This window comes from Pochonia chlamydosporia, chromosome 1, assembly GCF_001653235.2.
Source record: "Pochonia chlamydosporia 170 chromosome 1, whole genome shotgun sequence".
Lineage (NCBI taxonomy): Eukaryota > Fungi > Ascomycota > Sordariomycetes > Hypocreales > Clavicipitaceae > Pochonia > Pochonia chlamydosporia.
In genome coordinates, this window is record NC_035790.1 from 861,868 (window position 1) to 882,521 (window position 20,654).

Genomic DNA, 20,654 nt, shown 5'->3' on the forward strand with positions numbered 1-20,654 from the left:
GTTGATGATTGATGAAACTATGCCCGCAGTGGCCAAGAGTGGAGTTGTGATTGTTTTCAGGAGTAAGGAGTAAGGAGTCTCTGCAGACAGCTTGCCTCAGCGATTGTTTGGTTAGGCAAGAATAGTCAGCTTTACTATAGAACAGGATGGTCATCATTATACCCGTAGTAGTGTGATGTTGCTGGCGGGCTAGGGTTTGCGGGCATAAAGTATTGACAGCATATCACGATTTTAGCACGTTGGGTATAACAGGGTTGTTGATGTAATTGTAACACATAATTCTTCACCATGCTATAGTCTCAAGTCTCATGTACAAGGTGTAACGTCGACAATTCCAACATGGTACATGCAGTGCAATTTCCAAACCAAAAACACAATGTAGCGACCACCGTTCCCCTATTTTAGAAAACATACGAGGCTAGTCGATCAATGGAACTGGTCCTCGGTGACACCCTTACCCATAGCAGCCGTAGAGCTCACACCACCAGTGACCATCTTCTGCAGCTCATCCACGTAGGTAGCACCACTCCACTTCTGATGCTTCACGACGTCAACGCCCCCCTCCATCTCCGGCTCCTGAACGAGCTCGCCATACGCACGCATGCCCTGCTTGGAATACGCCTTGGCAAACTTATCGCTAATAAGCGCCGTGGTATGCAAGCCCGCCAGCGTAATAAACTGCCAGCAGTACCCCAGCGTGGCCAGACGCTTAATATACGTCTCCTGCTCGTCGCGCGGCATCGCCGTCTTCCAGTTAAACGACGGGGACAAGTTATACGCGAGCTTCTGCTCCGGCCAGACGGCGTGCACGCCGTCCGCAAACTCCTTGGCCTGCGCAAAGTCGGGGAGCTTGCTCTCCATCCAGACGGCGTCGCAGTAGGGGCCGTAGGCGACGGCGCGGTTGATGGCGCAGTCGCACCCGCCCTTGAGGCGGTAGTAGCCCTCGCGCGTGCGGGGCGCGTCCCAGTCGAAGAAGATGTCGGTCCCTAAGAGGCCGCGGGCGATGGCGCGGGCTTCGTTGTTGGACTTGCCCTTTGCTTGGGCGGTGTACTGCTGCGCGAGGGCGTCCTTGTTGGGGTTGGCGGAGGAGGAGATGGCGGCGAGGACGGCCTCGTCGAAGCGCATGAGGTGTGCGGAGGAGAGCCACTCGTCCTCGATGCGCTGGAGGGCGTCGCCCGTCTTGCCGGCCTTTTCGGCGGCCGTCATGAGGTCGTTGAGCGGTTGGAGGGTTGGGTTCGTGGACCCGAGGATGAAGGCGTGGTCGCGGGGGTCAATGGTCGTGGTGATGAGGGTGGCGGCTTCGGCGTCGGTGCGGGCGACGGCGATGAGGTCGGTGCCTGAGAGGTTAGCATTTTGTACTCTTTATGTGAAGTATCGTTTGAGGTTTTGTTGTTTGTGATGTTGGTGATGGCTTCATGACGCAAAGTGGGGCATTCACATGCCAAACACAGCATCACAAGCTCCCAATACAACATCACAAGCTTCAAGATAAAGGAAGAGGAAGAAACAACTCACCCATAATGTCGGCCTGCGCACGAATAGCAACCAACCTGCTAATGTGCTCACTAATCGGCACCAACACCTTGCCCGCCATATGGCCGCACTTCTTCGTCCCCGGCGCCTGGTCCTCGATGTGAATGCCCGCAGCGCCCTTCTCGACAAACAGCTTCGTGAGCTTCATGACGGCAGTCAGCCCGCCATGACCGGTATCAGCATCCGCGATAATCGGGCGCAGGTAGTCAATGTTGGCGACCTGTGCGCGCTGGGCCTTGGGCGTGCTGAGCCGTTCCTGGCGCTGTTTGCGGTCATGGAACAGCTGTGCCATGAACAAGTGTCCCACTTTGTTGGGGACGGTGGTCTTTTGAAGTCAGTATACACATAGGCAATTATACATCATTGTAAAGGGAGAGGAATACACACGTATGGGTAGTCTGCCAGATCGGGACCAGGCTCATCCGACGCAGAGGCCGTCGACGAGGACTGCCAGCCAGAGACGTAGACGGTGTCGAGATACTTGGCCATCTGGGTGACCATGGTAGGTTCCAGGCATCCGTACGTGTAGGACGCATCCTTGTTCTATTTTACAAAGTCAGCTGGGGGTTAAAGAATGGTGAGTCGTCAAGCGCACCTGGAATCGCCCCTCGAGAATGTTCCACAGCTTCTTGGCCTGCACGCTGCTCGGATACTCAATCTTCAAATGGCCCCTCTTGGAGACGATTTGCTCGGCAGTAAACGGACGCTTGGTGTATCTCCAGCGCGAATCGGACCACCAGCTCTTCACCTGGGCGACCTCCTTGGCGAAGAGGTCGTCTTCGGTGTCTGGGTTGACGGCCGGGTTGACCATGTTGTTTGCGGCCATGATTGGAGACGGAAGCTGCACCTTGATCTAAAGAGAACAAAAATTACAATAATCACGAGATTTTGTGAAAAGAGGAAAAACAAAAAAAAAACAATGGGCAAGTTTGGGAATCACCACAAGTTTAAGAGTCATTGCTCGGCATTGGCAATTGAGCGTTCAACTAGTCTCCCATATGACTTACACCTCGGAACTTGGCCGCCCCACGAGTTCTATCCCGTGTCATTGGGCCAGAACGCAGAGGTGTGTGGCTCGGGATAGTCCGGGCAAGGTGGTTCGGATTTCCGTGGTTACACATTGCCTGGGAGTTGAGAGTAGTGGTGGCGCCTGGCGATTGGAATCTCTGACGTTTTCTGTTCGTGACGGGCTGGGCCAGACGTGGAACTTGACCTGACGTGAATTTGGGGCTCGGCTCAAGGGCTGCGTGCTGGCTGGCTGTTTTGGTAGTTTCGGGGGCAGATATGGAGTGCGGGAGTGGCCAATCAGAGGGGGGAGGATACCCGCCATTGGCCGAGGTTCACATTGACATTGGAAGGCTGGATCTCCAGAGCGCTGACTGAGATGCACGGTGAATGTGCATTTGATTTTGTTTACATATCTTTTTTATTTTCCATCTATTTCACGACAATGTAATGGCGGCATTAAACAGCCTCCAATTCATTTGCATTCAGCAGACATCAAGAAACACAGTCAACATTGAAGCATCATCCATCTCGGCACAAGCAAGCCCCACCATCCATCATCGAGTACCCCAAACGCCACACACAACCACCACGCAAGACTCCATGTCTGCATCCAGCCAGACTACATGTCATCCACTGCTCATCGCCCGCTGCTAATGCTCTTCCACCTGTACGGCCCCGGGGCACCGGAAGTCTGACATGTGAAGGAATCGGCGCCGGTACGGCACACTGACCAGTCACCGTCACACTCCTGCTACAATGCGCATCTACCCAGAGATTGCAGTTATTCCAACGATCCAAGTTCCTCATGTTTAGTTCATTGCGTGAAACATTGCTTGTCTGGAATTTGCCAATTTATAATAACTATCCAACACGTAAATGCCTACTACCCAGCCGAGAATGAAGCACAGACACGGCCATGACGAGACAGGCACACCCGGACCGGAGGACGGAGGACGGCCAAGTATGCACCTGATCGCCGTGAACTAGGTTAATCCATAATTACTTGAACACTCACTCTTAACTGGATCAAAGACATTATTCATACTCTACACCATTGTCACATGATGCTTGCCAATTATTCGACCCATGCACGCCCCTTCACATGCCTGACTAAAACCAATGTTCTGGAACATGGACAACCACATCTCGCTGATGCAATGCAACGGCCCTACGACAGACCACGCTCTTCATGATGAATGCAATGAATTGATACCATCTCTAACATACACACGCTGCATCAATGCAATTTTGCGCTTCCTAGCCGTCAACGAAACCCCCGTGCGTACATTGCGTAACCCTCATGGCAAATCAGCCAGTTCCTTCTCCAAGCTCTGCTCAATCGCCTTGATAAATGTAGGGTATGGTGTCAGCGTTCCCAGAGCTCGTCGCATATGTGCGTTTACAATCTGCAGACCGTACACATAGCTGGCGTTGACCCAGCCAAATCTACACAAATGTCAGCAACCAACAGTTATACATCCAGCTAGCTTTAGCCATCACACAAGGAGGACCTACCCTTCTTTAGCCACGCCCTTAAAGTCGAGGCCCTGGTTGCCATACTCGGCATCAACACGGTGAGGGTCAACCGGTCGAGTCACGTCGTACTTTTCCACCACCACGCCGTTGAAATCGACAAACGCCTTGGTAATCATGAACAGCCACTTGTAAGCCAAACGTTCCGCCTCTTCTGTAAAACTATACCGGAGCAACCCAGTCCACGCCAGCATCTGCTGAGGAGCCCAGCCGTAAGGATAGTCCCACTGTCGATTAGGCCGTTCAAGTCCAATGTTACCGCGAGATTTCTCAGTCCCAGCCAACAGACCACCATATGCTTCAAAACGCGGCAACCCCTTCTTAACCATATCGGCCGCCTGCTTTGGCGTCGCAATGCCTGCCCACAGAGCCCAAAACGTCGTTGAGCTTTCATAGTTGCATCGCTCCCGCTTCGCAGTGTCGTAGTCAAAGAAGACTCCCTGTTCGTCGTCCCACATCAGCTTGTCCACTGTAAGCTTACGTCTCTTGGCTCGTCGATCCCAAGCAGCAGACGACAAGACTTCTCCCGGCTGGTATGGCGTTCTATCGCAAAACTCGGCCGGGATTACAAGCTTGTCGCCAAATACGTTGCGGATAGTACGAGCAATGTCAGTCTCGTACTTGAATAGCAGCGAGTTGAGATCAATACTCGCAAGGTCGGCGCAGATGCCTTCGAATCGATACGTGGTATCGTGTCCCGACTCTCGCACCGCTCGGTCATGCATAAAGTAGTCGTCCAGCTCTGGCTCTTTGATGTCGCCATGGTTGTATGCCTGAACGAATTCTTTGAACTCCATCTTGTGCTTCTTGATATACGGTTCGAGAATGTGAACGAAATGTCCCGCCTCTGTTTCGGGTGGTACACCAAGGCCCTCTGGCCGGTATCTTGACAGGCCAGTGACTGGGTCAAGCCGTGGCTCACAGGTCCACACGCTGTGGTATTCCTTGATGGCAGCCAAGATTGACCGTCTAAGAAATTCTTTGGCATCCGGCTCGTGCTTAATTTTCTCGTACACTCGCAAGGCCATGTCGGTTAAAAAGGGCGGCTGTGATCGGCCAAGATAGTACGATCGTGTGGCGTTGAGGATTTTTCCGTAATGTTCAATGCAGAAACAAAAGTTGAGCACCATTGACTTTGCAAGGTCAACTCTATCATTGACCAACAAGCCAAGTGATTCCATGTAACTGTCCCAGCCATATAATTCATTGAACCTTCCTCCAGGCACTACAAAAGGAAGACCCCGCAACGTCTTGCGGCCCGTTTCCGGGTCTACTACTTCTTCCGTCTCGACTGCCAGCAGTCCAGGCTTCTCATTCATGTCTCGTATCAGCTCTGGTGTGATCTTTTCTGGCAGTTGCTGGACATCTAGCCGAATCTCGGGCCGCTCTTCAGCTACCTGCTTGTAATACTCGTATTGTTCCGGGCACCCAGCTGGGACGTAGATTCGCGGGCGAGGGTCATCTGTCCAATCTTTGGGGTCTCGGGCAGCAATTTCGATGCTCGAGGCGTCGATACGTCTGGTCAGGCCATCCCAGAAATGGTCACGGATCAGGCGGGAGAGGCGGTCCACAGGGTTTTCATTTAATCTGCCCTCATCAAGCACAATCTGCTTTCGGCCGTACTCCTTTGCCAACGTCAACTCTTGCAACAGGTTCGACAACATGTACGTGCCCCGAACTTCGAAACGATTATGGCCTGCAGAGGCGGCAGTTCGTAGGGAGAGCACTTTGGGGCCTTCATCCTCGATGGTGATTTGCATGTTGCCATCAGTGTCTTCTTGTGCTTGCAAATTTTCAAGGGTCGGGTCGACTTGGATAAGGAATCGACGGCCCTGAGGCAGGGCGCTCTCATCTACGTCGGGTGTTAGTTATCTGGCGGAGGTTGGATACAGGATGTAGAATATACCGTGGCTTCCTCTTCTGAACGGTTCGCGCAGGCCATTTCGTTCAAACTGCTTCATCAAACTGTTCTGCACAAAGTCAATGACATGTCCACTCCATCAGCAAGGGGTGCCAGGCATACCTGCGAATAGGTTCGTGTTCGGGAGCCAAACTTGTTTCGGTGTCTTTCTTCGGATGTATAATACGTCTTTGCATCGTCGAACACGCCAAAGTCCTCCGAGCCTCGCGCCCGGTGGTTTGCTTTGCCCGCCATGGCTATGAAGTTGACGATGGGGAGGAAGGGTCTAGTGACCTTTGCCGGCCACGGGAAGCGGGTATGACGGAATGGTAGACCAGTGTCAATATGTGGTCAACTACCCTTGATGTGGCGGCCTGGATAGTTGCGTGATGAGCAATGACAATGGCAAAACAAAAGATTTGAATCTACTCGTCGGGTTTGAAGGATGTCTGTCCGTGTCACGAGACGCCGCGATAACGAGATGAGCTAAGATTAAGCTCCCTCGCTCAGACCAAGAAGGTGTCACCGACACAACACGGACAAAAAAAGACCTTGGGCTTGACACAGACACAGACACAGATGGGGGGTATGATATAATTGTGGGGATTTCGAGGGGCTTCGGTGGGTAGCTGATGTCAAGTAGATGTCAAGGCTAAAATTTCGTTTAAACTGATGTCAGAAATGTCTCAAGGAGTTAAGTTTTGGAGATTTCGTAGGAACAAATCAGAGGCAAGTGCAATTGAGGATGAGAGATGTTGGAAGACGAAATTGGCGTGGCAAATGCACACTGGCAGCGATGTCTTTATCGGAGGACTGTGGTTGGGATGAAGGAAGGCGGTGACGGTGACGATCCATTCATGGACGGACCCTGCAAGACATGGAGGTCAAATCCAGTTCACTTGAGCGGTCCAGAGAGTCCATGTCAATTGATGCGCTCCACCCCAGTGCCATTTCGCATCGACTGAGCTGGAGGGCAAGAGAGATTGATCCATGCAGGGATCAACATTGAATTGATGGGCGGCATCATGAACACCCCACAGCACCAACCTGATGGAACGGATTGCGAGTGGCAGCAAATGTCAATATCCTGTCTGGTGCCACTTGGTCGCGAAACTGCTCCGTAATTCTCAACATATTTACCCATGGTGGTACAGACATTCAACCAAGAATATGAAACCCTCATCCCTATCTGTCCGTACCGTTTACACACATGTGCAGCTTCTGCAATTCATGCGAAACATGCCGCCGACATCGGCAATTCCCAGCGCACAGCATCTGCAAGTCACTCTTGGCATCAGCATTGACACCTTTAGGTCACAAGACCATTTTAACATCATGCACATCAGTCAAGAGCTCAAGATGAAGATGTACTCTGGCTTGGGTCTTATTGACGCATACTCACGCTCAGCCAAGGTCTCTTCTTCTCCTACGCCCTGCTCGGCTCTGCATTCCGCCATTCCGGTCTGTCATTTTGTAAATACCCTGCAGGGGTTGACATCTTCATTCTGCAGAAATCTTACCTGACTCTTTACCGAGGCTATAACTCTCGGAGACTTTATCCATACCAATTTTAGTAACCTAGATATACATGGCTTCATCTACGAAATGACATCGCAATCAGAAATGCCAGGGGTCCATCCATTCCAGGAACACGGCACAAACCAGTGGCAACACAACCCACATAAATACTCCTTTTCTCCAGCCACCGCGAAACTCAATTACGAGTTGGTTATATCATACCGTCTCATGAAACATTACCATGCCTACTTGCGTATCTATCGCCATATTCTATTCCTTCTGTGAAAGGGCTAGATATGGTAGAGCCCACCATGTAACCCTGATATTTCAACCACATTATCCAGACTATCCCCCGATATCGAGGCAGTCTTGATAACTGTTTCACCTCATGGTTGAGAAAATAGTTGACTCTACGTCGTACAGCAGCAAAACAGTGGTACAAGCAGCCCATGTCTCAGTTTATAAGTAAACTACCAAAATTTACAAATCTAGCTGTAAGTTTCATATGTACCCAATAAAATTATATAAGACGTCTAGTACATCAAAACTCCCACAAGGATAACTTAGTCGTCATCGTCATTGTGCTTCTTCCTCCTGTGACGATCACGAAGCCCAGCCCTATGATTCTTCTTCTTGCCAGGCTTAGGAAACTCGGTATTACTCTTTGGCGGCGTCACAGCCACCTGCTCAAGCGTAAGATTCAAGCTCGGCACCGTATTAATCGGGATAATCGTCCCATCCGGCTTGCGAATCTCCATCTCTACCAAATGCTCCACCGAACCCATGGAACCGTCCGAATCAGCCGTCTTGCCAAACGCCTCAGCCATCTTGTCGTCAACAGCCACGCTCCCGCGCAGAATACCCTCCTCGGGCAACTGCATGACGACCACACTGCCAGCCTGTTTGCCGCTGATGAAGACGTTCACCGAGCACGGACGCTCGACCTGCGTTCTGTTGAGCTCCACGCGGGCAAAGTATCGGGTCTTGGTGGGAGCGACGTCACGCTTGCCGGATGACTTGGGGGCGTAGAGGGTGTTCATGAGCTTGGTAGCGTCGGTCTTGAGCTGCGCGGCGGACTTCTTCCAGTACTCGAGAGATTGGTAGGTGTAGCCCATGCCCTTGATGCTGGCTGTCTTTTTGGAGGTCCAGTATTTGTCGCTGGAGTCGTAGAATGGCTGGAGGGGGGAGTCGGGCGTGATGAGTGTGTTTTGAGGCGTGGAGAAGCGAGATTGGCCTTTGTAGGAGGTGGTGAAGATGGACTGGGCGGGGTTGATGAACTGCCAGTATGTCCAGAGACGGTCGACTTGAGTGTGGTGAAGCATACTATTGTGAGGATGGTTAGTGGAAACTACACATTGGCATGTCATGGTGTATGCCGATGAGTGTTGGGATGGCGGGCCGGGCTTACAACAAGGGTTCGAATCCGGCAATGCTGGCATCGAGAAACTGTCCTCCACAACCGGCGTCCCAGTGAATGGAGTTGTGCATCTGCTCGAGGCCAAGGCCATCTTGGCGTGTGACGGCAAACTCATTGAAGTTTGTGGAATAGGTAAAGGCGTCGTACTGGTTCCCATAATTAGCAATCATGGTATATGTGTGATGCCACTTGAACTTGAAGTATCTTGACATACTGTACTCTGCTTCAAGCCAAGGCCCTTGAGACCCTGGTTCGCCGAAGCAGGATAACTCTGTGGGGCAGGGCATCGAACAGTCTTTGCGTTACGGGGGAATCTTCCAAACTCTCCATTCAACGCCGCCTTGGGATAGTTGTAGGTTTGCAGCGGGTTGTTGATGGTGGTCTTCTTGATACTCTGGCCGTTGGGAACGTTGACTGTCACGGTTGAGGGAATAGTAGCAGGAGGGACGTTAGGATCGGCTGACCAGTCCCAGTAAGGGACACGAAGGGTTTTAGCCGCGGCCACGTACTGGGCACGGTACTTCTCGGGGTATTGGTTGGCAATGACTTTTGCTTCGGCAACGACAACCTGCTCGTACAGCAGGACAAACGGACGGTGCCATGTCAAGAAGATGTTTTCCTGGGCTCAGTAGTTAGAGCGTGGCCTTAACACGCAGCTACAAGGTCAAGTAACCACTTACGCCGTGAGGACAGTACCCTGCCCACCCCGTTGCCTTTTTTGCGCCTCCTTTGTTCCATTCAACATACGGCAGACCGTGAATACCTGGAATAAAGTAAGTTGCAAGATCTATACCCAACCTACAGGGACATGGACAAACCAGCAACTTGAAAGTAAGAGAGTGGATCGCGAGCATCCTTGTCCTGGAGAGACTTGAGAGCCCGGAGATAAAGCTCCCTATATCAGCAGAGTTAGACATGACTTGAACCACCGTATGTGCACATTGTTGCCAAAGTTTGAGTATACCATTGAGGACCGCCCTTTGCCTGGAAGTCATTGATGTTCAGTCTCATGGGAACAGCTGCACCAGCGTCAACAGGTGCACCAGTAACTGCGAAATGGGCCGCAGAGACGGATAGTGGCGCAAGGCCAATGGCCAGAAGCGCCAACGTCTGCTTCAGTAGCATTTTGATACGGAAAAGGTCACTCAATAAACGAATGTCTAATGTCGGTAACGAACGAACGACGAGGTCACCACCTGTCAAGATGTTTCACCAAGAGGTGGTTCAGCAAGAATCGGTAAACGGCAGGGAGTCATATATAATAAGCCATTGACTCCATGATGACCACAATCTAAATACGTTCAGGGGAACGAGAAAAAGGAAGCACCAGGAACTAAACGGCGTGAGGCGCGATGGCGTCTGCCCTGTGCCTTATCCTGGAAAAAACACACGCCAATTGCGTCCCGCGATCATCACTTCATGCAGGCTTTTGCCTACGGGCGGCAGAGCAACCGAGGCGGCTTGAATAAATGCATGTAGGGCATTGTGTTTCTGTTCTGGCTTGAAGACTTCTTCGCTTGGGTTGCAAGGGGAGCCATGCGTCGGGGGCTGGGTTCGCCGCAGCGCTCTGAGCATGGACTCACAATTTGGTCGTGTTATTTATATGAACTACCGCAAATCAGATCGATAGTCCATAGAATGTGGAGAGTGAGTCGAAATTGGGACAAAGCGGAATATTGAAGAGAGGCTTGAGCATAGGGCTAGGCGATGCTGTGGAACGAGACCAACCAGATGGAACTCCATGTCCGCAATTAACTCGAGGCTACCAGACCATAAATCGAACGGCCTGGTTGGCTTCTGGACTCAGGCACACAGCCCAATGTGGTATTGCAAGCTTTTAGCCCTGAATGATCTACCCGCCTCGGGGCCCAAGTGGACAGGCCTAAGAAGTTTGTGGCGGATCTCATTTCTCTGATCAGGGGCCAAACAACTGCTGTGGTTGCTCAGTCGGAGAAACAGAGGCTGACTCGCAAACATTACACAATATTCGTCTCCTTCATTGGTCTCACGTCATCTTTGGAACGGCGCTTTGGCGCTCACAACACCAGGTTTTCACCCAGAGCTCTTCTGGCGCGTCAAGGGAAGCAATCGCCAATCGCTGGATACGGCAATTACCGACAGGGAAACGTTAACCAGACAAGCTTTGGGGTCTGGGCCAAGACGGTGGTCGGCTGATGCTTCTGATATAGGGCCAGACCTCAATTTGGAGCCGGGGTTTGGCTCAAATTGCCACTAGTGACAGTCAATCGCAGCCCAGGTCTCCGATTTGTTTGGCGACTGGGGAATCGCTTCCCATCGAGGAGAAAAACTTGGAACAGGACGAAATAGCTGAGATGGCAAAGGCAGCAAGGGGCTCAGGCTGGACGCTAATAGCTGCTTCAGGTGAGCAGGGCTGCTCTCAGCTCTACGCTATTTGAAGAAACGCCTCCCCGTATTTGATCCAAGCCACGTCGGATGCATGAGCATGCACGAGCTTCGCAAAGTGGCTCTCTCTTTCGGTACACAAGCTGCTCTTGCTTTGTGGTCAAGGTTACAGTACTCCGTACTCTTTGACTCCTTTGTGTTTTCCTTCGCTGTTGCACGGCTCCAGTAGAATGGGACGTAATGTCACCGTATGCGATGTGTACTTGAGTTGTTCCAACATGAGCTCTTAGTCGTAAACACCATGACAAACAAATATTTGCAAGTGAGCCGGTTCCCCTTTTAGAACACGGCAGGGCAATGCACCACGCATGCACTGTGACCTGGTCAGAGATCAACGCCGACTGTGCAAAAAGCAAGACACGCAACAAAAGAAATAAAGACGTAAAAGTAAGTCTAAAGTCTGTTACGCTGGACAGCACAGCCAAGCAGCCTCATTCTTTGCTACCCTGGAAAGAAGGTCTGCCACTGGCAGCCAAGGACTCCATTTGGCGTAGTTGCTATTTCGTCTTCGTCTGGACTAGCCCTGTGTTGTGTACTTAAGTCGGCAGAAATGTGTCCCTTTGGCTCCCAGTAAGTACATCGGCAATGAAGTTGTGTTGCCTTGGATTGCTTGAGTAAGAAAGGAGTGCAAACGAGCTTCTCAATGAGATATGGCTGGTGGAGTGGTAATTTGACGATATATTCTACAGTCTTTATTGCTTGCCAGGTTCGGTCGCCGGTGCACATGTAGCGATTTACAGTATGCGGGAATCCCAGAGCGTGAACCGCTTGTATAAGCTGCTACGTAGGCTACCAAAGCAAGAGCCCTCGGAGAATTCAATATTCGAAATGCGGCGTTCATGGTCCGTTGGTCCTATGCTGTGCTAATTTGGAACAATTGAAGTTGATGGCAGTTGCGTCCTGCCGAAGTCACGAATCATGGGCCAGACTGGTCAGATGGTATACGATGAATTCTAAGTAGCCTGCTAAGGAATTTCTCACCAAGGTGACATGCTCACTAACCTGATCCATCTCCAGGATGCGACAGAGATCATCCCACTTGACCCCGCTAGACTCGCTTTTTGCATTGATGGCTCCTGCCTTCCAAACATGTAATGATGCCCTGCCCCGCCAAACTTGACGATTCACAGGACGAGAAAAATTGATGACCACACAAGACAGGATCTCGCTTTTGTGTGCGCGCACCACCGGCACCAGCACCAGCGGCTCATAAGCCACCTTGTCTTGACTCCATTTTATCTCCATTTTGTTTTGAATCTTCCCATCTCCTTCACCAGACATATTCTCGCCCAAGAGCACCGCGTGCCTGGTTACTCTGCACGCGCGAGTTGATTTCCAAAGAGACCTGATTTCTTCTCGCCTGCTCAGGCCACAGGTGGAATTTCTTGCGCATTTTGTTGTGCCCCTCCAAGATTTTGTTTACCCTAGACTTTTTTCTGTCCCAATTTCCGACGTCACAACACCGTTACAATGTCTGACAAGCTTACTCGGTACGCGATACGAATGGCTGAAGAGTTTTATTTTTATTTTCTTGCTGAAGCTAACTGATTCTTTCCCAGTATCGCTATCGTCAACAGCGACAAAGTTCGTTCCGACCCTATCGATTGAATTTTTTCTGCCCTGTTCACCCCCGCGTACCCCGCCACGCCATACTGACGAAAATGCCCCTCCTTAGTGTCGCCCTCGCAAATGTCGTCAGGAGTGCAAGAAGTCCTGCCCTGTTGTTCGCAGTGGTAAACTCTGTATCGAGGTCACTCCCGAGTCCCGTCTGGCCTTCATCTCCGAGAGTCTCTGCATAGGGTGCGGTATCTGCCCAAAGAAATGCCCCTTCGATGCCATTACGATTATCAATCTGCCCACCAACCTCGAGAACCAGGTCACCCATCGCTATGGTCCCAACAGCTTCAAGCTCCACCGTCTTCCTATGCCCCGACCGGGTCAGGTTCTTGGTCTGGTAGGAACCAACGGTATCGGCAAGAGTACTGCGTTGAAGATTCTCAGCGGCAAGTTGAAGCCCAACTTGGGCCGCCACGACAACCCCCCCGACTGGGAGGATGTTATCAAGCACTTCCGTGGATCTGAGCTGCAGAGTGAGTTGAATCATACCAGGCCATGCACATATTGCATTCTTGAGACTAACAAACCTTCAGACTACTTCACCAAGCTGCTGGAAGATGACCTCAAGGCTGTCGTCAAACCGCAGTATGTCGACCAGATCCCCAAGGCTGTTCGTGGCCCGGAGAAGAGTGTCAAGGCTCTCATCAAGAGTCGTGCTTCTCTTGGTAATGCTAAGGAGGTTGCCGAGGTCCTGGAACTTAACCACATCTTGGACCGTGACATCACTTTGCTCTCCGGTGGTGAGCTCCAACGATTCGCCATTGGTACCGTCTGTGTGCAAAAGGCCGACGTGTACATGTTTGACGAGCCTTCCTCGTACCTTGATGTGAAGCAGCGTCTGAGTGCTGCCCAGATCATTCGATCTCTGCTTCGAGATGACGACTACGTCATTGTTGTCGAGCACGATTTGTCCGTCCTGGATTACCTATCCGACTACATCTGCGTACTTTATGGACAGCCTGCTGTGTATGGTGTTGTGACTCTGCCTCACTCCGTCCGTGAAGGTATCAACATCTTCCTCGACGGTCACATTCCCACCGAGAACTTGCGTTTCCGTGACGAGTCTCTGACTTTCCGTCTTGCCGAAACCGCCGACGACTTTGTCATTGACAAGTCCCGTGCCTTCAACTACCCCAAAATGGAGAAGCAGCTCGGCAACTTCAGACTCCGCATTGACGCAGGCGAGTTTACCGATTCCGAAATTATCGTCATGATGGGAGAAAACGGTACCGGAAAGACGACCTTCTGCCGTCTTTTGGCTGGTGCCCTCAAGCCCGACAGCAAGGCCTCCGTCCCCGACATGCGTATCAGCATGAAGCCTCAGACTATCACGCCCAAGTTTGATGGCACTGTCCGCCAGCTCTTCTTCAAGAAGATCAAGCAGGCCTTCTTGAACCCCCAGTTCCAGACCGACGTCGTCAAGCCCCTCAAGCTCGATGATTTTATCGACCAAGAAGTCAAGAACCTGTCCGGTGGTGAATTGCAGCGTGTTGCCATTGTTCTGTCTCTCGGCATGCCCGCAGACATCTACCTGATTGACGAACCCTCGGCCTACCTCGACTCCGAGCAGCGTATCATTGCCTCGCGTGTCATCAAGCGTTTCATCATGCACTCCAAGAAGACTGCCTTTGTCGTCGAACACGATTTTATCATGGCCACCTACCTCGCTGACCGAGTCATCGTCTTTGACGGCAAGCCCGGTATCGACGCCCATGCCAACCGCCCCGAGTCCCTCCTCACCGGCTGCAACACTTTCCTCAAGAACCTGGATGTTACCTTCCGTCGCGACCCCACCAACTACCGCCCCCGTATCAACAAGCTCGGATCTCAGTTGGACCAGGAACAAAAGATGAGCGGCAACTTTGTAAGTTACTCCACACCCTGTAGGTACCACCCTCGAACAGTGTGCTAACTCTCCACAGTTCTTCTTGGAGGAGACCCCCGACAAGAGCTCCTGAAAAGGGCAACAAGAACAACAATAACCCCCATCACGAAGCATTTCCCGGCGTTGAAGGCGTTCAAAAGACTGCTTCCACGAAGCACAGTAGCGGCCATGGCCTAGATACGGCACTGCCAGAGAGCAGCGCCAGCGAGGACGACGAACCAGAGGACTAACCAGGGCGACGGCAGTCTATCCCCTGTTGTCTGGTCCTGCGAGATGAATGGCCTGTAGTTTTGATTTTTCAAGGATCAATCGTTCTTTGCGTGTGCCGTCTTTTTATTATCGTTAAGTTCCCACTGCAGTATCGTGTATTGGGACCAGCGACGCAGGCCATTTGTGATTTTCGCAGATTGAGGGACAATGGATCAAGCAGGATGACTGTCGTCCGACTTCCTAGCCTCGCGGGAAGCCAAAATATCTGGAATCCATGCATCATCGTTGCAATTAGTTTGAATAAAAATACAGTGTCTTTCACATATACACCCATGCTTTGCGTCACAGTGAAAGTTGCATCACCACATATATTTTCCATTGATGTACATCTTCATTCTAAGCTACTACTACGTCCACCGTAAGCAAATGTAATGTCTTACACCAACAGAGCCTACAACATCTGGGACTAAATTGGGCTGAAAGGGGTGACATCCATCTGGGCTACAAGTGCTAGTAAGTAAGGAAATCAAAGAGACAAGGGGATTTGAAGAAGACACAGGCTTATTCTTCAATCTCTCCCTCCTCACTACCACTTCTGACGACCTCCTTTGCAGGAGCCGCGGGCGGCGTCTTGGGACGTGCACGCCCCTCACGGGTTGGGGATCGTTCGCGGGATCGGTCTCTCTTGAGTCTCTGTAATGGACAGTCGTTAGCATCGGGCGAGGCAATTCAAATTATTCTTGGGGTCAAATCATACCTTTGAGTCTCTTGAATCTCTGCGAGACGTCTCGTCTTCGTCTTCTTGTCGCCGGCGTCGTGAACCTGATGGTCGCTCATCTCCGTAAGGGAGCTCATCATACGAACCTCGATCAATGCGGCGACGGTACTGCCGCTCCCGTTCATCCTCCCGATCTTTTCGCTCCCTGTCGTAGTGACTGTCATCATCGCGTCGTGAACGGGGCGGTCGGTCAAGGTCGCGATCACGTTCACGGTCACGGTCGCGGTCTCGTTCACGTTCCCGATCCCTATCTCGGTCACGCACAGAGTCGCGATCACGATCTCGCTCCCGATCTCGATCACGGTCACGGTCACGGTCACGTTCTCTATCACGCTCGCGGTCACGGTCACGGTCTCGTTCTCGTCGTGGCGGCGGAGACAGTCGGCCGCCGCGGTCGCTGGTCAAGAGATTTTCTGCCATGGTTGACTTGCGGTGATTTCGCTCCCTTTCCGCAATAGCTTTGCGTCTATCGGCTTCGTACGGATCCTGTTCCGGGCTGCGACTGCGCCTGGCAGGACGGGTACTACGTTGAGATCTCTCACCTCTAGATCGCTCCCTTTCACGGCGGGAGGTTTCACGCTCCGTAGAGACGCGGCTGCCTCGTCTATGCCCTCGATCGGCGTCATCCTCTTCTTTTTCTCGAAGTCGCCTCATGTGCTTATCAAAAGCGCCTCTTCGGAGGTCTTCGGAACTGACTGCCTGGAATTCTTCTGATTTCAGTAGGCGAGATCGTACCTTTTCATATGTGTCACCAGACACGATTGGTGGATCAAGGCGCCTCAAGTGTGCTCGCAGATCCTCAACGGCGCGTCGCTGTTGACGATCGGACTGTTTGTCATCGTCCCGCTTGGCAGCACGCTTTTCGCGAAGCTAAAATTCAACGTTAGCCATGTTGGGCGGGCGGTTGGGGGTGTTTGTAGAAAGGCAAGGGCTCACCCGTTCAAAAATCAATTGCAAAATATCATTGTCAATGTTAGCAGTGCGTCGATCATCCTTCATAATAGACAGGAACTCTTGGAGATCGCTCGTTGGGGTGAGTTCAAACCGTTTATCCTGAAACAATTGTTAGCATTTGCTCCAAGACTCAACTGGTCAAGCGACGGTGTTGGTGTTGCATACCTCGAGAACGTCCAGGACATCGTTCCTTGGCCCTCGCAGGGATCGTTCTTCTTCCTCCACAACATCCCAAAAGAGTTCTTGTGGTGTGGAGCCATCATGGCCCAACATGTTTCTGTATCGCTCGTCTCGCTCAACTTGGGGCTGGATGCCGGACCATTTTACACCTGGCTTGATTTTACCATCCTTGCGAAGCTCAGAAAGAAGTGATTTGAAAGCGTCTCGGGCTTTACGCTCTCTCCGATACTTCATTTTCTTTTCGTGTTGCTTTTGCTCGTTTAGAGAGCGCTCAAGAGATTTGATATGATCCTGGAAGGTGACCAGAGTATCGTACTTGTTGAGAGCCTGGTATTTCTCGTCTTTTTGAAACGCCGCGGAAATGATATCTTGAGCATCGCTCCACCGAGTATATGCCTTAATACTGAGCCGAGGAAGGAGATCCTTGAGCGAATCAAGGGCATTCTTGCGGTCCTTTATCTGCCGCTCTTTGTGCGCCTTTTTGAGCCCAACTACGTATTCCTCAAACAGCTGTCGACGTTCTTCTTCGTTATTGGTCGAACGAAAGATGGTCTCGCCCTCAATCATCGGCCGGGCTGTCTTCCAGCGCGTGTAGTGAACAATTTCGGGGTGTCGTTTCAGCATGGTCTCAAAGTCGGCGCGAAGCTTCGCCATCCGTTCATCCGCTCGCTCTCTGTCCTGAACGATCACGTCTTGGCAATATTTATCGAATGCATCTCGTCGGCCCTTTGCATCTCGAATTGATCGATACTGCGGATCCTTAATGGTAGCTCGCATAGCATCTTCCCACGTCCAGTCGGGTTGCACGCCACACCGCTTCAGCAGCTTCACAAACGCGGCTTCTGCCTCTTCCGGGGACGCATACTCAGGTTCGTCGCTGGCTGCTGGAATAAAAGCCTGGGCCCTCGATTCGTTTCCATAGCCTCCATAGCGTGAATCGGGACCAGAAAAGTCACGCTGATCACGTTGGTCACGAGGGTCACGATGGTCGCGACTCTCACGAGGATGTTCGTAGCTGCTGTGAGAGTGGCCACCATTCTGACCATACGATGGCTGGCCACCACTCTGTCCCATAGCATTTCTATACGCATCAGGCATCTCCCACGAGCTTTGCTTCGTTTCGGTATTGTACCAATACTTTCGGCCGCCCTCGGCCGTGTATTCCTTCCATGGTTGACTCGAAAGCGCGCGCTACAATACCAAGTTAGCTGACGCCAATAATATCAGAGTGGCAAAAGCCAAAGACTCACCTCCGCAGGCGTCATGAGATCATCAGGTTTGGTCCATTGTGTCACTTTGGTGGCACTATTATAGTAATAGGCACGGCCATCAGGAGTGTGATGTTCCTGCCACGCAGCCGCGGCTGGACCACCATATCCGCTCATCACGGCGCCGTTGACTGGGTGCAGCTAGCGTCTCAGCAAGAATATAATCCAGGCGCAACTCAAGCAATGCTCTGCCCGGCGCGTGCAGGCTCAAGTTGCGATGATATCTGCTGGCTGGACGGTTGACGAAAGCGACAAAAAAAGAAAATGGCGAGGTTAGTTTGATGGATCAGTAACCGGCAGAGTAGATTTGGTCCCCAAGTAATGCACGGACCAATAGGGGAGCTGCTGTTCACAAAGCGGGTCCATTCAACTGGATGGCGCCAACATCGTCGGTCGAAGCAATCAAAGGAGGTCCCAGCCCAGCCTTGCTCAGGAAAATAGCTTGACGGAGGAGTTGAATGACACAAAAATCCGTGAAGGATGAATGACTGAATGATATAGCATCACTTCTTATTTTAGAAATATGGCTGACGCTGGCGGGAACGTGGACAACGGGGCCAATCTGGCCAACGACCCAACCTACGACTTCATTGAGCAGTCGTATCTCACATATCTGGTACCCTCAAGGACAAGCATCGACCTCGACAAGGCATTCAAAGATGTGAGCACCGGAAATTCAATACTAGACTCAATAGAACAGCGAGAATCACTCTTTTTCGGTATGAAACTTCCCCTTCCCTCCCCGTCAGATGCACTTGACTAACCTTCCCAGATGAAACCGTCGACGTGCTTCTCATTCTCAAGATGCCATGGATGGAAGAAAAAGACCTCCAAGCACAAATAAGACGCCTCGTCATCTCACTAGATGGCCAGATTGTCAACGGCGGCTCTACAGACCGGGAATCACAACCCGCATCCGAAACCATCTTCAAAGGACACGTTGAAGATGTCGCAGACCCCTTCATCATCGTGGACCAAGAAGAGAGCGACTCCGAGGATGGCACCTCTCAAACTGTCTACGCCATGTGGAAATTACCCGTATTCCTAAGTCGGCCACGGATACGGCCTCAACACCCCACAGTCATGTTCACCGCATCTGCGAGTCTCAAGCCCGAAATCCGGACCGACGTCAGCACTCGTGGCACGGGATATCTCCAAAGCGGCATGCCCTCCAGCTTCAACCTCCTCGAATCCTTCTCCTCCGACCCAGCCCTCAACGGCATCCAGCCACGCCTGTCTGCCCTCCGCGTATCCAGAGTCGCTCCCGTCAGCAGACAGCAAGACCTGGTCGCTCATATCCGCGCCCTCCCTCACCTCAAGATACCCATCCACCCCGTCATCCACACGCGGATCCGATTCTCACGACCTCCCACGGCCCAGCCAACCTCCACGCTCATCGCCATGTTGGAAGTAGACTTTACGCCGCACGTGGAGTGCGAGGTGCTTCTCGACGCTATCCAGCTCGTTACTGACGATGCCACCGTGGAGGCCCTCAACGACGACGAGCAGATGAAGTTACCCATGAGCTGCGTATCCCACGACCACATCACCTTCCTGTACCACATCAAACCGCACCAAATCGACAAGACCCCCAGAAACTTCACCGGCTCACTCGACATTTCTATCACCGCCACCGCCCAGGTCATACCTGATGTGTGCACGCCCAAACTATCCATGAGCTGGAACACCGCTCTCGACTTCACCACCCCCGTGAACCCAAGCTTCAACAACATGGCCGAATCAACGGGCATCCAAAGGGCGCACAAACCCTCACAACTCTCCATAGGCAGCAACACGGCCATCACACCTCTCAAATCCCCATCCGTCACTCGACCCGACGCGCTGCCCGGCCTCGAAGCCTCCACCCGCTCAGAAGCATCAGTCCCCGACCTCGGCATCACCATGTCCTTCACTGGCCCCTCCGAGCCCGTCCACCCCGGAGACGTATTCTCATGGACTGTGTACGTTGTGAACCGATCACAAGAGAAGACGGCCCGTCCGCCGCGGAAACTCGCCCTCGTTGCCGTCCCGAGACGTCGTCGCAACGACACTCGTCCTCCCCGCCCGCCGTCAACCGCCACTCGAAGACGGGGCGAGAAGGAACTCGCGGATGCTGTGGTCGACGTGAATGTTTTGCATGCACTGCAGAAGAACTCGGCGGTGGATGCAACAGAGGTCATTTGTCTCAGTGCCGACACGCGAGTTGGACCCTTGGCTCCAGGGGCGTGTCACGTCGTTGAACTGCAGTTCCTGGCGCTACGAGAGGGTATTGTTGGTGTTGAGGCGATAAGGGTTGTGGACCTGGGGTCTCAGGAGCATGTTGATATACGCGACTTACCTACTACGATTGTAGAACCTGCTGCTGCATGAGAAGGAATGATGAAAATAAAGAGTGTTGATGACTGCCGTATGCATTGTGCTTCTACTTT

At 52.1% G+C, this 20,654-nt stretch overlaps 6 protein-coding genes across 6 annotated transcripts; 2 read left to right on the forward strand and 4 right to left on the reverse strand.

Moving 5' to 3' along the window:
• Positions 1-426: 426 nt before the first annotated feature.
• On the reverse strand, positions 427-2,359 carry VFPPC_00191 (isocitrate lyase; the record flags this gene model as incomplete). The annotated part of the gene is made up of 4 exons (XM_018280267.1): positions 427-1,337; positions 1,516-1,858; positions 1,921-2,076; positions 2,129-2,359. 4 exons carry the CDS (start codon positions 2,357-2,359, stop codon positions 427-429), a joined length of 1,641 nt encoding a protein of 546 aa, XP_018148226.1.
• A 1,480-nt stretch (positions 2,360-3,839) lies between these two features.
• On the reverse strand, positions 3,840-6,229 carry VFPPC_15072 (neutral trehalase; the record flags this gene model as incomplete). The annotated part of the gene is made up of 4 exons (XM_018292825.1): positions 3,840-3,987; positions 4,057-5,926; positions 5,981-6,044; positions 6,098-6,229. 4 exons carry the CDS (start codon positions 6,227-6,229, stop codon positions 3,840-3,842), a joined length of 2,214 nt encoding a protein of 737 aa, XP_018148227.1.
• Positions 6,230-8,055: 1,826 nt separating this feature from the next.
• Positions 8,056-10,034, reverse strand: VFPPC_00193 (tyrosinase 2; the record flags this gene model as incomplete). Its single annotated transcript, XM_018280268.1, has 6 exons — positions 8,056-8,815; positions 8,901-9,055; positions 9,124-9,528; positions 9,590-9,672; positions 9,728-9,804; positions 9,874-10,034. The coding sequence occupies 6 exons, from the start codon at positions 10,032-10,034 to the stop codon at positions 8,056-8,058; spliced, it is 1,641 nt and encodes a 546-aa protein (XP_018148228.1).
• A 2,769-nt stretch (positions 10,035-12,803) lies between these two features.
• On the forward strand, positions 12,804-14,908 carry VFPPC_00195 (ATP-binding cassette sub-family E member 1; the record flags this gene model as incomplete). Its single annotated transcript, XM_018280269.1, has 5 exons — positions 12,804-12,823; positions 12,893-12,917; positions 13,009-13,423; positions 13,484-14,814; positions 14,873-14,908. The coding sequence occupies 5 exons, from the start codon at positions 12,804-12,806 to the stop codon at positions 14,906-14,908; spliced, it is 1,827 nt and encodes a 608-aa protein (XP_018148229.1).
• A 698-nt stretch (positions 14,909-15,606) lies between these two features.
• VFPPC_12709 (formin binding protein (FNB3)) lies at positions 15,607-18,342 on the reverse strand (the record flags this gene model as incomplete). Its single annotated transcript, XM_018290486.1, has 5 exons — positions 15,607-15,738; positions 15,803-16,693; positions 16,760-16,876; positions 16,943-18,148; positions 18,208-18,342. The coding sequence occupies 5 exons, from the start codon at positions 18,340-18,342 to the stop codon at positions 15,607-15,609; spliced, it is 2,481 nt and encodes an 826-aa protein (XP_018148230.1).
• Positions 18,343-18,748: 406 nt separating this feature from the next.
• VFPPC_12710 (TRAPP trafficking subunit trs65 domain-containing protein) lies at positions 18,749-20,595 on the forward strand (the record flags this gene model as incomplete). The annotated part of the gene is made up of 2 exons (XM_018290487.1): positions 18,749-18,944; positions 18,998-20,595. The coding sequence occupies 2 exons, from the start codon at positions 18,749-18,751 to the stop codon at positions 20,593-20,595; spliced, it is 1,794 nt and encodes a 597-aa protein (XP_018148231.1).
• Between the last annotated feature and the right edge of the window lie 59 nt (positions 20,596-20,654).